Source organism: Lithobates pipiens, unplaced genomic scaffold (genome assembly GCF_037356315.1).
Source record: "Lithobates pipiens isolate NorthernLeopardFrog02 unplaced genomic scaffold, aLitPip1_a1.2 Scaffold_16, whole genome shotgun sequence".
In the NCBI taxonomy this organism is placed as follows: Eukaryota; Metazoa; Chordata; class Amphibia; order Anura; family Ranidae; genus Lithobates; species Lithobates pipiens.
Genome location: NW_027507748.1, coordinates 567,118,906 through 567,135,473, shown reverse-complemented (window position 1 = coordinate 567,135,473; position 16,568 = coordinate 567,118,906). Strand labels below are relative to the sequence as shown.

Below are 16,568 nucleotides of genomic sequence, written 5' to 3'. Positions count from 1 at the left end.
TAAACAAAAGGTACAATGAGTCATGAAAAACAAATGAAACGGCTACCTGTGTATATGCCCTGACTCAGGGGTTGACAAATTTGCTTTGAATTTAGGAGCCAGTTAAAGTTAGGAGCCAGCGTTTTTTTTTTTTTTCAGCTCCCGGGGTAAGGCCACTCATTTTCACCCCCTATCCCTAACTCACAATGGAGCACCCAGTCAATGACTCCACTGAAACGCTGTTACATCAGGGTTATAGGCTGACCAGAAAGAGTAAGGCTGGCAACAGATGGAACTGGCTGGCACTGGCAGGTGACACTGGTTGCCACTGGCAGGCACCGGCAGGTAGTGGCAGGTGGCACTGGTTGGTAGTGGCAGGTGGCACTGGTTGGTAGTGGCACTGACTGACGGTGGCACTGGTTGGCACTAGCAGGTGGCACTGATTGGTGGTGGCAGGTTTCACACGGAGCACTCTGTTACTGAAATGTAACAGAGGAGCTGTCAGAATTAAGCTTAATGTCGGAATGGGCAGGACCCAGCCGGGGTGTGAAACTGACAAGTAACAGAGAGGCGGATCTGTCAGATTTGAGCTTGATGTCGGGGTGGGTGGGGCCCGGCCGGGTGGGCGGGACTCAGCAGCTATCAAACACCAGCCAACGATTGGGCTGCTTAAGAAAAGGGGCGGGCCACATACACCTAGCGGCCCGCCCAGATCAAGCTGAAATCTGACATATCCTCCTCTCTCCGTTGCACACACTTAGCGCGGCGCCGCTGAGTGTGGAGGAGGGAGGAGGACGGCAGTCAGTGTTAATGCTGCTGCATGTCTGGGGCATCAATAGTGAGTGGGCTGGTGGCAGCTTAGGTGCCAGGTTGCGATTTCTGGTCGCATTGGTGACCTGGCGCCTGAGGTTTGTCGAGCCCTGCCCTAACTGCATAGCACCGAACTGCTATGACAGAACCCACTATAACAGAAACGTTATGACAAATCACATTTATCGCAAGAATGACTGACAGTGGAGCCAAATCACCAACCAGCCCCCCCTTATTAGTCATCCTTCCAGCCTGAAAACACCTGGCAATTAGACCTCACAACTTGCAGAGATGACAAAGACAGATGTAAATATATGCGCATGCAGTATACCGAGCAGTAAATATCTCAGTATAGATGGGGACATCAGTACATACACGTATATTGCACAGTATACAGACTCATGCCGCAAGGAAAGCCCAGGCCTGGACTGCAAAAGATGAAAGCATAAATTCACTAACAGGTGCGCTAGAGAACCCGCCCCCCCCCATGCATATAAGCTCCCCTCTAAAATCTTACACCACACACACACACAGTATTAAAGGGAGAAAATGGCATCACCACATTACTGCAGTATTTATTTTAAAACCAAACCAGAGAGCAGAGAAATGACAAGTAAGGTTGTGGAACTGGGATCTTAGTGGTAGATCTCTCCACTTAGTGCCTAAAGGTTATAAAGCCCATGTCAGTCCAAAACAAAACCATAATTTAGGCTGTTCTTACACCTGAAAGAATTTCATCTGCTTTGCATCTGCCATTTCTCCAATTACAGAAGGACAATATATAATTTGACAGCATGCATCTGCCCTGCCCCGGACCTCCAGCGAGGGAGCTGGCTACTCTGTCCCCCTCCCCTTACTCCAATGCTCCAGGAATGGATGGTCTGCTGTGAGTGGGCAGACCCCCCTGACATTGAAGCCACCCCCTCCGGAATGACAACCGAGGCATCCAACGCAGGCCCCCTGCTAATGCCCTCCGCCTGCACCAACCGAAACTGAACACAGAGAGAGGTGACCTCCACGAGTCTCCTGTAGCCAACCGTGCTGCCGCTCTGCAAACCGGAAGTGACGTGGACGCCCTGCGAACCCGGAAAGGACGTCAGCTCTAACCCAGAAGACGAGCAGATGGAGGATCAGACAGAAGAGGAGGAATATATGCCACCCCCCCCAGACTCCTCTTACAAATACCGGCTAGCCTCCGGCCAGCCTTCTTACTTACCTTTTTGGTTGTCACGTGACAAAAAGTGGAAAATTGCAAGGGGTGCTAATACTTTTTCAAGGTACTATATACGACAGAGTCTTTACCTTCCAATTTTCCAGACAGCTGGATCCAGCAGCTTAACCACCTTCTGCAAGCTTCTGTACCAAGATTGGTAGAATTTAGCCCTCTGAGGTAACACGCCTGCAATTGCAGCAAGCAAAAGACACACAATTATCACATGCAGTAGAATAACCTGTAACACATATTCCCAGAAAACCACTGCATCACTTTTTGGGGGCAGTTCCCAGACAATCACTGTCTGGGAACTGCCAACGCTCACTTTTTCAAAGTACATGCTCGTGGACAATTAACTTTATCCTCGCTGCATTACCAAGCGAGTCACTGACCTGAAACAAGCATAGACATATATCTGGTGTTGAGCATTTAACAAATGTATCCCACCATTTCATACTACCACATCACGTTATTAATGAAGATAACTGGCCTGTGACAATCTGAATACCTACAGTGGGTACAGAAAAGAATCACGCCTTTTAAAAATTATCACATTTTGTTGCTTTGTAGCCTGAAATTAAGACAGTTTGTTTTATCCAGCTGCATTTGCTCAGTGCAACTTATAACAGCCAAGTGAAAGATAGAACATCAACATGTCAGAACAAAAATAAATAGGCTAATTAAAGTTAAAGGTGGTTCAACAAAATACTGACACCAGGGGGTGATTTCCTCCTCCCCCCCCCCCCCCCAACTCAGTGATTCTGTTTTTGGATTTTTTTTTCCTGGCATGTTGGTGTTCCAAGTTTCACTATGTAAATACAGCTGGATAAAACAAAAACTGTGTCTATCTTCATTTCAGACTGCAAAGCAACAAAACGTGTTTATTTTAAAAGGGGGTGATTATTTTCTATACCCACTGTGTGTTTATTATTGGCTTTATTAATGCAACTTGCATTAATGAGCACTTTAAACAACTGTTAGATAGTCCACAATGGCAGCTCAGAAAAAAGAAAAAAAGAAAGAAAAGGGGAATAGCCTGTCTAAGTCAGTGTCTAAAATCTTGTCCAAATATAGAACTTTGTTTTGTTTTGAGTGGAGTTGCTCTTTAAAAGTATTAATTTTTTTAAGCTCCAAACCATAGGGATACATTAAAGCAGGCACCTACACATTCACACAAGGTTTTTTGGCACAGAATAGGTGCAGGTATTTACAAATCTGGGCCCCTGCAGGAGAGTAGTGAAGCGTGGGTGTGGTCAAGTTGCATTAAACGCCTGATCAGAAAATCGTACAAAAAAAAAAAAAATACCTCCTTTGAAGCTATCATACGATATTCTGATCGTTCGTACACAGCTTTCATCTGACATTTCCGAAGGGACAAACATAAAAATTTCTCATACGATCCCAGATCGTATGATTTTTGTTTAAACAGTCCAAAATTACAATACAACACGACACCACTTCTGAATTTTCACTGTCGTACAAAAACGTTTGTACTTTAGTAACCTCTAATTTCAATATGAAGGCTGGCATGCAAAAAAAAAAAAAACCCACGGACGATCACGCGTTCGATAATCTCATCATGTGTACTAGGCTTAACAATGTGAAGGCATAGTCAAATGAATTGAGTCTACTTGCTATAAATGCATACAGTATACGTAGCAGTCCTTGTACTTATACAATATGCTTTTATTACTGTGTCACAAGTCACAGTAATCCTCCCAGTGAAGATCTCTTCCCCAAATCCCTCCAGTAAAGAGTTCTCTCCTACCATCCCCAAATAGCAGATGTCAGCTTCACCCATGCAAGTTGCCATCCTGCAGCTTCCATCTCTGCCTGGCAAACAGGGCTGATAAGAAAGGTTGCACCCACCTCCAACTCATAGGGTATCATGTCAGTGTGTGTACTTTACCCTGCCTCCCTTACACCTTGCTGGCTGTAGCCATTTTAGAAGAGTGCCCTTTTCAATGTGCTGATCCGCCACTAGAAATTCCCCACCTGCTCTAATCCTCCTCCCTAGCCTGTAGGCAGTACATTCATCATTGGGGCTGCCCACAAACCTACTTCAGGTGCCTGAAGTCTTCCTTTGCCTCCTCCGTCCCCTCGCTACTGGTCTATCACTACGATGGGCAATCTCACTAACCAAATAGAAAGGCATGGGAGGGCAAACTTCTCGAACACACATTGGCATTTGCACAATAGATCACCCTTGTTTGGAGCTCTGGGCGAGTGAAAGTGAAGGTTCACTTCAAACACCATTACACAGGAAGGATAGAGTTCACTCATACCAGGTCAGCAAATAAAAAAATAAATAAAATAATCACTAATGCAACAAATGACTTTTGACTTAAAACAAACTTTGAGCTAAATTGAATTTTGAACAGCTTGTATGGATATAAATAAAATGGATTATCTAACCCTTTTTACTTCCTCGTCAGTAAGTTCATCGATTCCGAGTTGGAGCAGCGCAGCGTCTAGGTGCCAAATCTCTAAAACGTGCGATTTGAGCCAGCGCTTCAGGAAGAAGCCTGGGAGGTGTGGGGTCAGGAACATAATGCGGCTTAAAGCTTTCTGCAGAAAACAAAAGACTGTATCAGTTATCCACACCATGTCATAGGACACTACTTTCTAAACCTGCCCTGGCCTCACAAACAAGGCAGGCTTTGTGGGCTTCCCAGGAGCACAGGTGTTACACTGACTGCTTTATGAAGTAAGATCCATAAGACAAGCACCGCTAGTGAGATCCAACCAACCATCATGAAAGCATAACCAAATTCAAAGGGGAACATTACATTGTGTCTACAGGTAGGGGCATACAAGCAGTCTCCTCTGAAAGGTCTGCAGAATTCAGCACCTTAATAATGGTAAATGTGTACCATCACATGAGAATGTATACAAGAATATTCCTGCAGTATTTGTGAAAAGTTGGAAAGCTATATTATAGCAGGTTTCCCCTAGCAATCAGTTATATTCTGCTTTATGTTCCACGTTCGCCATAGTTTAGTTTCCTGGGATTAATATAAAACAGTGTGACTCAACATCTACCTACCAAAAAAGTTCACATTACTATTAAGGTCTTGTAAACCAGTAATATTTTAACAAATAACTACCATTTGAGGAATATCCAGTTCTGTCATACAGAGAGGGGGGCCTGAGAAAGCCGATTTGATTGCTTCAATGTCCGTCAGCTGGGGATGAGCTCCATTCTGCACCTGGAACAGAAAGCTTTGTTACACAACTGAGAACTAGAACGTACGCCGCTTTATAATAAAATAAAATGACGCTCGCTCGCCCCCACCCCCTTTCCTGACCTGCTGGGCTGTGTGCTCCGATAAGGGTCTTGTATGGATTTTGGGGGGACCCCAGCGTCTTTTTTGGCAAGGGGGTTCCCCTGAAAATCCATAACCAGATCGAAGGGCCTGGTATGCTCTTGGAGGGGGAGCCCATGCCTTTTTCTTTCATGAATTGTGCGTGGAGTTCCCCCTAAAGATTCATACCAGACACAGTGCCTGGTATTGTCAGGGATCAAAGTCAGATCCCCGTTCATTGCAGGTAGGACATCCAGTCACAGGGCAAAGTTAGATCCAATGTGGTACGACTGTCGTGTCATACCAGTGTGAATCCGGCCTGAATCTTAATTTAAGTAGAAGCCAGGAGGAAGAATCTGCAAAAGTTCCCTACATCACTCCTACTATCCCCATGAGCCCACAGGAGTTTTTTTGGGCTGGCTCTGGGGAGTAAGACCATTGCTGATGCCCGGCATATGGGTGGTGATAGGGAGGCAGAGAGCTACCCTGTTACCACTCAAGTACATTGAAGCCAGTCATAGATGGTTCGAATCTAGGCTGGTTCAGCAGGGGCCTGCTGGTGATTTAAACCATGTATTGGCAGGCCGATTTTTCTCCCAGCAGGGACGGATCCCCCCCACCCTTCTGGGAGAACACAACAGCTCCATGGGAGGGATTTTTCCATCAACAAATTTTCTTTGCAATAGCTTACCTGTAAAATCCTTTTCTTTTGAAGTACACCACAATAGCTATAGTAATTACTATGTGGGTTATAGTCCACCTTCAGGTGCTGGACACTGGTACACACCCTAAACAGAAAGTTGCCTCCCTATATAACCCCTCCCACTACTGGGAGTATCTTAGTTTTGTAGCAAAACAAGACATGTATATACTAGAAAGAGGGGCGGGACCTGTGTCCTGTGATGTACTTCAAAAGAAAAGGATTTTACAGGTAAGCTGTAATAAAAATCCTATTTTCTTTAATCGTACATCACGGGACACAGAGCTATAGTAATTACTATGTGGGATGTCCCAAAGCAATGTCAACTGAGGAGACAACAAAAAGAAGGGCATCATGAGATCAGAGGATTTGTACTGCTGCCTGCAGTACACTGCGCCCAAAGGCAACATCCTCAACTTCCTCACATAACTAATATTATTTAACAAAAATTATTATCTAGCAAGTAGTATTAGTAGTAGTAGTATAAAAAAAAATATGCAGAAATTTCTATTAGTTATGTTCCCATTTTCCATATTTATTTTCTGCCTTGCGGTTTGTTGCGAGTATGGCGGTGCTCTTTTTTATTTTGTTCCAGCTTTCCATCAGTTAAAATGGCAACGCTGGGTATATATACCTAGCGTATGATGACAGCGTCACTGGCCAATCCCCAGACGATGTCCATTTGCTGATGAAATGCATAGGGTGGGGCCTTGATGGTGACATCACACTAGCCACAAGACAGTGGATGGATACAGAAACAAGGAAGTAGAACGATTGTTTTGGCGAGACCGAATTGGAGATTTACACACTTGCATATATTTTCGGCCATTTGATGACTGCTAAATTGTGAGTTCAAATTTTAATCTTTATTAAAAAACGTATTGATTTTACGGCATCACTCTATGGAAGTCTTTTGTTTCCCGGTATTGAGTGTTACATACGGAGGCTCTATGAACATCTAAAGGGTTGCGGGAGACCCATTTCCCAAACGCTAGGCGAGACTGTTCTTTTGGCAGTCACGCCCTCTGGTAAGCAGGTAAACCTATACATTTGTGGTAAAGAGGTTTAACCACTTTCAGACCGGACCATTTTGCTGGTAAATGACCAGAGGTCTTTTTACACTTTGGCACTGCGCTGCTTTAACTGGTAATTGCGCGGTCATGCAATGTTGTACCCAAACAAAATTTGCGTCCTTTTCTTCCCACAAATAGAGCTTTCTTTTGATGGTATTTGATTGCCTCTGCGATTTTTATTTTTTGCGATATAAACGTAAAAAGACCGCAAATTTTGAAAAAAAATGATATTTTCTACTTTTTGTTATTAGAAAAATCCAATAAACTCAATTTTAGTCATACATTTAGGCCAAAATGTATTCAGCCACATGTCTTTGGTAAAAAAAAAGTCAATAATTGTATATTTATTGGTTTGCGCAAAAGTTGTCACATCTACAAACTAAGGTACGTTTTCTGCAATTTACGCAGCTTTTAGTTTACGACTGCCTATCTCATTTCTTGAGGTGCTAAAATGGCAGGGCAGTACAAAACCCCCCCAAATGACCCCATTTTGGAAAGTAGACCCCCTAAGGAAATTGATAAGAGGCATGTTGAGCCCATTGAATATTTTATTTTTTTGCCTCAAGCGATTGAATAATGACAAAAAAAAAAATTTTTTTTTTTTTTTTACACAAAGTTGTCACTAAATGATATATTGCTCACACATGCTATGGGCGTATGTGAAATAACACCCCAAAATAAATTCTGCTGCTTCTCCTGAGTACGGGGATACCACATATGTGGGACTTTTTGGGAGCCTAGCCGCGTACGGGGCCCTGAAAACCAAGCACCGCCTTCAGGCTTTCTAAGGGCGTAAATTTTTGAGTTCACTTCTCACTACCTATTACAGTTTTGAAGGCCATAAAATGCCAAGATGGCACAAAACCCCCACAAATGACCCCATTTTAGAAAGTAGACACCCCAAGCTATTTGCTGAGAGGCATGTTGAGTTCATGGAATATTTTATATTTTGCCACAAGTTGCGGGAAAATTACAAACTTTTTTTTTTTTTTTTTCACAAAGTTGTCACTAAATGATATATTGCTCACACATGCCATGGGCATATGTGAAATGACACCCCAAAATAAATTCTGCTGCTTCTCCTGAGTACGGGGATACCACATATGTGGGACTTTTTGGGAGCCTAGCCGCGTACGGGGCCCCGAAAACCAAGCACCGCCTTCAGGCTTTCTAAGGGCGTAAATTTTTGAGTTCACTTCTCACTACCTATTACAGTTTTGAAGGCCATAAAATGCCAAGATGGCACAAAACCCCCACAAATGACCCCATTTTAGAAAGTAGACACCCCAAGCTATTTGCTGAGAGGCATGTTGAGTCCATGGAATATTTTATATTTTGCCACAAGTTGCGGGAAAATTACAAACTTTTTTTTTTTTTTTTTTTTTTTTCACAAAGTTGTCACTAAATGATATATTGCTCACGCATGCCATGGGCATATGTGAAATGACACCCCAAAATAAATTCTGCTGCTTCTCCTGAGTACGGGGATACCACATATGTGGGACTTTTTGGGAGCCTAGCCGCGTACGGGGCCCCGAAAACCAAGCACCGCCTTCAGGCTTTCTAAGGGAGTTACAGTTTTGAAGGCCATAAAATGCCAAGATGGCACAAACCCCCCCCAAATGACCCCATTTTGGAAAGTAGACACCCCTAAATTTAGGGGTACACTAGTGAGACTAGGTAATAAATGGCGGGTGCCCTGAAACTATAAAAAAATAACTAACCAACCAGCGTCACCTGTAACAGTTATATGGTGATCACTGGTGAAAGGGTTAACTAGGGGGCAATCAGGGGGCTTTATGCGGTAGTATATGGGGGTCCCTGGCGCTATAAAAAGCTGCGGCGAACCTAAATACCTACCTGCCTAACTAGCGTCACCTGTGACACTAATACAGCGATCAGAAAAACGATCGCTTATTAGGCTGGGTTCACACTGGAGCGATGCGGGAACGCCACGAATGCGCGGCGGGTTCCCGCATCGCATGCCTCCCGGCGGCAGTTCACACTGCCCTATGCGAACTGCTGGGAGTGTCAGTGAAATGTTACTGACACCCCCAGATCAGTTCGCATATCGCAGTGCGATCTGCAAACTCGGATCGCATGGTGTGAACACCCATGCGATCCGATTCTGCTGCGGGCCAAAAAAAGGGTCCCGTGCGAATTTGCGGCGGGTGCGGCGAATGGCTGAACTCGAATCGCACAGAGATCGGATGTGATTTGCACTGCAGTGCGGTGCGAATCACATCCGTTCTCATAAACCGCTGCAATGTGAACCCAGCCTTAGTGACACTGGCGACGGGGGGTGATCACGGGGTTAAACCTTTATTGGGGGGGTTAGGGGGGTACCTTAGAACTAAAGGGGGCTAACCCTAACTGCCCTAACAGTTATTAGTCACAAATGACACCCGCCGGGTGATCAGGGGGTTAAACCTTTATTAGGTAATAAATGGCGGGTGCCCTGAAACTATAAAAAATAACTAACCAACCAGCGTCACCTGTAACAGTTATATGGTGATCACTGGTGAAAGGGTTAACTAGGGGGCAATCAGGGGGGTTTATGCGGTAGTATATGGGGGTCCCTGGCGCTATAAAAAGCTGCGGCGAACCTAAATACCTACCTGCCTAACTAGCGTCACCTGTGACACTAATACAGCGATCAGAAAAACGATCGCTTATTAGGCTGGGTTCACACTGGAGCGATGCGGGAACGCCACGAATGCGCGGCGGGTTCCCGCATCGCATGCCTCCCGGCGGCAGTTCACACTGCCCTATGCGAACTGCTGGGAGTGTCAGTGAAATGTTACTGACACCCCCAGATCAGTTCGCATATCGCAGTGCGATCTGCAAACTCGGATCGCATGGTGTGAACACCCATGCGATCCGATTCTGCTGCGGGCCAAAAAAAGGGTCCCGTGCGAATTTGCGGTGGGTGCGGCGGGTGTGGCGGGTGCGGCGGGTGCGGCGAATGGCTGAATTCGAATCGCACAGAGATCGGATGTGATTTGCACTGCAGTGCGGTGCGAATCACATTCGTTCTCATAAACCGCTGCAATGTGAACCCAGCCTTAGTGACACTGGCGACGGGGGGTGATCACGGGGTTAAACCTTTATTGGGGGGGTTAGGGGGGTACATTAGAACTAAAGGGGGCTAACTCTAACTGCCCTAACAGTTATTACAGTCACAAATGACACCAATGCAAAAAAAAAAAAAAAAAAAAAAAAAAAAAAGACATTGGTGTCACTGTGACTGGGGGGCAGGGGTAATTGGGGGGGTGATCGGGGGGTAAAGGGGGGGTGTGAGTGTGCCTGGCATGTTCTACTGTGTGTGTAGAGTGTTGGTGCAACTCACCGATCCGCTCTCCTCCGTGTCGGAACGAAAAATACCGACACGGAGGAGAGAATACATCACTTCCTCTCCTGTGTTTACATTACAGGAGAGGAAGTGATGTCACGGGGGATTCCTATTCGTCGGGAGCGATCGCGAGGGGGTGGCCATGAACGAATGGCCGTCCCCTCGTCCGGGATCGCTCCCGCACGAATACCGACCGCCGCAGGCACCGGGCGGGGGCCCGATCGGGCCCCCGACCCGCGGGAGGCAAGGGACGTACATGTACGCCAATATGCCTGCCCGTGCCATGCTATCGACGTACATCGTCGTGCGGCGGTCGGCAACTGGTTAAGATAGATCACAGAGATCATTACTCACTTATTGCGTGGACACTTTATATACATTTTTTCACTATTAAGTCTAATGGGACTCTGCATTAGTTTTCTTTTTTGATCACATTTTCTTCTTTTTTTCCCCCTTTTGTGGTTAATTAACTGTATTCATTATTCACAAATTAATTTATCACGTATTTCAATTATGTGTTATTAGCTCTGCATCTATTTTGTTTTTATATTTGTGTAAGTAGTACTAGGTACTGGACTTTTTTGGTGCTGGCTGCTTATATTATATATCTCACCTTGGTTACAGCGCAGCGTTTGCTGGAGGGCTTTTTGAAAATTCCATTGCTGTGGCATTGTCGGATTGAACCCCAGCTGGAAAATACCGTAAACTGAATGTTCAGGCCCTCAGGACTAAGCTCTGCCTGAATTTCTAAAATGTTAATGGGCAAGGCCATTTCTGATCTGGGCCACGTCTCTTGGACAGTTGCATCTTCCAGGACTGTTTCCCAACCTAAAAAAAGGTTGGCATGTTACCACTTCCCAGGTAACTGAAGGAAGGATTTTCCCCTTAGTACATTTTTGGATATTAACCATAAACCGAGGCTCTGGCGCACCCAGCCTACAGCACCTGGTATTTCCAAGTGGTCTCTCATCCGGGTACTAACCAGGCCCGACAATGCTTAGCCTCCAAGATCAGACAAGATCGCTATCAGGGTGATGTGGCCATAGGTTTTGGAGTCAGACACATTGGGAATGTAGAGCTTGAACCCTTTGTTCCAAGCCGATAGGATACTGGTTTTGCAGCAGTCTTGAATTAAATTGAGCATAAGGAACGGCCTCTAATGAAGCCACCATCTTTCCCAACAACCTCATGCAAAGGTTAATAGAAGAAATTCATCTTGCTTTGACCACCTAAATCATTTCCTTTATGGTGTTGATCTTTGCCTGGGGTAAGAATACCCTTTTCTGGGTGTACCTATGATCAGACCCAAGTATTTTCTTTGTGGTTTTAAAGATTTCTCCTAGGTTGAGAATCCACCCTAGATATTTCAGGTAGTTGAATGTGGTGACCATACTTTGTTCTAAGCGGGCTACCAACTGGCTCATCAAGAACAGATCAACTAGGTAAACCATAATCGTTATACCTTGGGCCCTTAACCGGTTCCCGACTGGCGCACGCCAATGTACGTTGGCAGAATGGCACGGGCAGGCAAATGGGCGTATATGTATGTCCCTTTAAAATTTGCCGCCCTGCCATCGTGAGTGCACCGCCGACACGCTCATGTGCCGGTCGCGACTCCCATGAGTCCGGTCTCGGGTCCCGCGGACTCGATTGACGCGGGCATACCCACGATCGTCTCGCAGGGCAGCTGAATGGAGAAATGCCGTTGTAAACAGCATTTCCCCATTCTGCATAGCAACTAGTGACGCTGATCTCTGCTCCATGTGATTGGAGCAGAGATCAGTGTTTACTAAAACAAAGCCCAGCCCCCCCACAGTAACACACCCCTAGGAAAAAACTTAACCCCTACACTGCCACCCACTGGTTAACCCCTTCAATGCCAGTGTCATTTACACAGAAATCACTGCATTTATATAGCAGTGATTGCTGTATAAATGACAATGGTCCCAAAAATGTGTCAAAAACGTCCGATGTGTCCGCCATAATGTTGCAGAAAAAAAAAAAAAAGCTGATCGCCATTACTAGTAATAAATTAAATAAAAATGTCATAAAACTATCCCCTATTTTGTAAACGCTATAACTTTTGCGCAAACCAATCACTTATTGCGCTTTTTTTTTTTTTACCAAAAATATGTAGACTACGTATCGGCCTAATCTGAGGGGAAATTTTATATATATTATATATATATATATATATATATATATATATATATATATATATATATATATATATATATATATATTTTTTTTTTTGGGGGATATATAAAAAATAATGTGTTTTTTTTTCAAAATTGTCGCTCTATTTTTGTTGATAGTGCAAAAAATAAAAACCGCAGGGGTGATCAAATACCACCAAAAGAAAGCTCTATTTGTGGGGGGAAAAAAGGCCGTCAATTTTGTTTGGGAGCCATGTCGCATGACCACGCAATTGTCAGTTAAAGCGATGCAGTGCCTAATCGCAAAAAGTGGTCTGGTCTTTGACCGGCCATAACCTTTGTAAACACTCAAGATGCAGTAGCTGGACCAGAAAGCAGAGATATACACTGAAAATGAAGATTTTCCCACCTTGAAAAAAAATAGATATTACTAGTGAGCAGGGAAATAGGCATATGGAGGTATGCATCTTTGATGTTGATTGACACCAGAAGTTCTCCACCTTGTAGGATGGAGATAACAGATTTGGATTGACTCCATACGGAAAAAAAATAAATAAATAAAAAAAAAGAGTGGTTATATTCAGGAACGGAATTTAGATTTGAGATCCAGAATGTTCATTCCAGGTTTGGCACAGTGAAAAAGAGGATTTTTGTACTCCCCGTAAAATACTTCTCTGTAATTCACCAACCGACACAGCTCCTCTTAGCCATTGGGTTGTTATGCCCACCACTAGGAGAACACTATGCAACACTCAGAACTTTTCAGTTCCGCCCAGGGGGTGGTCCCTTGGGCAACAACCCTCCAGCCTGCCATGCATTCAGTACGTCAACAAGCAAATTAATGTAAAGAGAAAAAGGAGGGGTGGGTGCTGTGTCTGTGAATTACAGAGAAGGATTTTTACGTTGGAGTACAAAAAAAAAAATTCCTATTTTCTCTTATATTCAGCGACCAACACAGCTCCTCTTAGCCATTGGGACGTCCCCAAGCAGTGCCAAACGAGGGGTGGGAAAAACAGCATAGAAAACCTCATCCACCATGGCAAGTGGGAACTAGTGAAAACTTTACCCACAAAAAAACAATGCATGGAAGAATCCACCACAAAACCAGAGTACCCTCAACAGGATTGACTACCCACAACCGCACCAACTGCGGAATGTAATGCAACAGCGCATTAACTTAGCGGAAAAGACTGTTGGATGCAACACCACCTTATCCTTGTGGATAACCAGATAAGGCGACTTGCAGGACAAGGGCGCCAGTTCCGAAACCCTCCTGGCCGATGTGATGGCAACTAGAAAGACCACTTTCTGGGAAAGAGTCAACAGGGGAATCTCCCTGATATTTTCAAACTGCGTTTTTTGAAGCGACAATAACACCAGGTTCAGATCCCACTGGGGTAACGGTGGACGCACCGGAGGGACTACATGTCGCACCCCCTGAACAAAAGGTACTCACGAACGAGTGAGACGCCAGGGGTCGCTGAAAGAAGACAGCCAAGGCTGATATTTGCTCCTTAATGGTGCTTAATGCCAATTTCTGGTCTACTCCTTGCTGAAGAAACAGCAGGATCCTGGATATAGAAAAGGAGTGCGGATGTCATCCTTTGTCCTCACACATGGAGATACAAGCCTTCCAGGTACAGTGCTATATCTTCCTAGAAGATTTCTGTGCTCATAACATAGCTGGGATCACCGAGTCCGACAGACCCCGGTTCCTCAACACCTGGCTCTCAATAGCCATGGTGTTAAAGCCAGCGATGGTAAAGCAGGATGGAGAATCGGACCGTGACACAGAAGGTACTCTCATAACGGCAGTCGCCATGGGGCATCTGCCACCAGGCGTACTAGACCTGCGTACCAAGGTCGCTGAGGCCAATCTGGGGCGACCAGAATCACTGGGATCCCCTCGACTTCCACTCTGCGGAGCAGATGTGGTAACAGTTTCAGTGGAAACTTTTTCCCCTTTACCCCCTTCCCCTTTCATTAGGGGCTTATTCCTTTTCTTTCACACAGCACATTGTTTTACTTTATTCCTCTAAACACAGTCACGTGTTTCTCACCTACCTTATTGGCACATCTATTTCTTTCAATTACACTGCTTTATCTCTGGTGATGGAGATAAATTTCACACCTGGTTGTTACCCAAAGAAAGGTCTTGAGACAAGTTTATAAACCAGTGTTTTAATATAAACATCCTCATACAGATATCCGCCAGTGTCGGGTTCAATGCCTCTCCCAGTCGCCGGGGGGGGGGGGCTCCCCTTGGTTACCTGAGCTGTCTCGGGGGCATAGGTGTTCGGGTAAGACCCTGAAAGTGTTTATTTACATTGCATCTTTTTGATCATATTTTACTTTTATTGCATACCCAACTGATCTATATCTATTCCTAGATGTATGTATTTCCTGAAGAAGCTGAAAAGTGAAACTAGTCGAAATACGTCACCTCCTATACCAGCCCTTGACTATTTGTATTGTCAAATGTTTTTATACCTAAATATATGCCAGAAGATCAACGTCTGGTGTGCCCCACCTTAGGCACAGTAGCCTGAATACCTTCGGATGCAATGCCCATTCTCCTGAGTCCAGCATCTGGCGACTCAGATAGTCCGCCTGCCAGTTCTCCCCTCCCGGGATGTAAATGGCCAACAGGGCTGATACGTGTCGCTCTGCCCACCGAAGTATGTGAGCGCCCTCCCGTGTGGCGGCTGAGCTTCTTGTTCCTCCTTGGTGATAGAAAACTCCACGGCTGTGGCATACGTCAGACTGGTTGCCCCTGTAGTCTCATCGACCACGTGGAGAGGCACAGCCTGATCGCTCTTAGCTCGAGCAGACTGAGCGGCAACTTAGATTCTTCTGCCGACCAGAGGCCCTGAGCCGACTGAACCCCCATCACTCCACCCCAGCCAGACAGGCTGGCGTCTGTTGTGATCACTGTCCACTTCAGAGGTAGGAATGACTTCCCGGACTGAATCACCGGGGACCTCAGCCACCAGTTCAGGGAATCTGACTGGCTCACCTGGATCTGTCGATCCAGAGACAACTGAGATTTGTCCCACTTTGACAAAATCTCCTTCTGCAGGACTCTGGTGTGGAAGTGGGCATATGGTACTGCCTCGAAGGGGGCTACCATGAGTCCTAGGACTCGCATGCAGAAGTGGAGCGACGACCACTTGCGGTTCATCAGCAGTTTTACCGTGGCTCTGAGAGTCTGCAAGGGAGAAAAACTCTTGCTCGCCTGGAGTCCAGCAGCAAGCCCAGGTACTCCAGACACTGGGTCGGTACAATCACCAACTTCTTTAGGTTCAACAGCCACCCAAATTCTTGCAGGGTCTGCATGGCGATTGCCACACCCTCTTCTAATTCTGAGGCGAAAGATGCGCTCAGGAGGAGATTGTCTAAGTATCCCACAATTGCGATCCCACGTTGCAACACCAACACCAAAACTGGAGCCAATACCTTGGTAAAGACTCGGGGGTGGCTGATGCCAGACCAAAAGGAAGAGCTGCAAATCGCAGAAACTTTTGATTCCGAAAGGCATATGGCTATGTGCAGGTACGTATCCTGGATGTCTAAGGATGGCAAGGAGTCCCCTTGATGGAGTACAGCGACTACTGAGCAAACTGATTCCATTCTGAACCTCTGCACTTTCACAAAGTGATTGAAGGCTTTTAGGTTCAAGATTGTAGTTCCCAAGAAGGAAGGGGTACCTCCAAACAGAATTGAGTAGAATCCCTGGAAACATTCCGATTCCGGAACAGGTACAACCACCCCGCGACTCAGCAAGTCCCTTACTTCCCCCAAGAGGGCCTCCCAGGCGAGTCGGGGAAGAATCTGTTTGGTGGCCAATACAGAAACTATCTTGTAGCTGGAGGAAATCAGATCACAGACCTATTGGTCAGATAGTCGAGAAGACCACCAGGCTGCGACCCCCCACCCGAGACATGGGGGCAAACCTTCATGTGGTAGCACTTTTGTTCGCA

The 16,568-nt window shown here is 45.6% G+C and overlaps 1 protein-coding gene across 4 annotated transcripts in view; it reads right to left on the bottom strand.

Annotated features, from left to right (window-relative positions):
• The window catches only part of LETMD1 (LETM1 domain containing 1), a 37,599-nt gene that overhangs the window by 6,330 nt on the left and 14,701 nt on the right, over nt 1-16,568 (bottom strand). For all 4 annotated transcript variants that reach the window (XM_077483674.1, XM_077483675.1, XM_077483676.1 and 1 more), the window contains exons 6-8: nt 5,110-5,211; nt 4,418-4,570; nt 2,092-2,188 (exon numbers count right to left, since the gene is read on the bottom strand). In XM_077483674.1, coding sequence (XP_077339800.1) covers nt 2,092-2,188; nt 4,418-4,570; nt 5,110-5,211 — 352 coding nt within the window. The remainder of the gene's footprint in view (nt 1-2,091; nt 2,189-4,417; nt 4,571-5,109; nt 5,212-16,568) is intronic.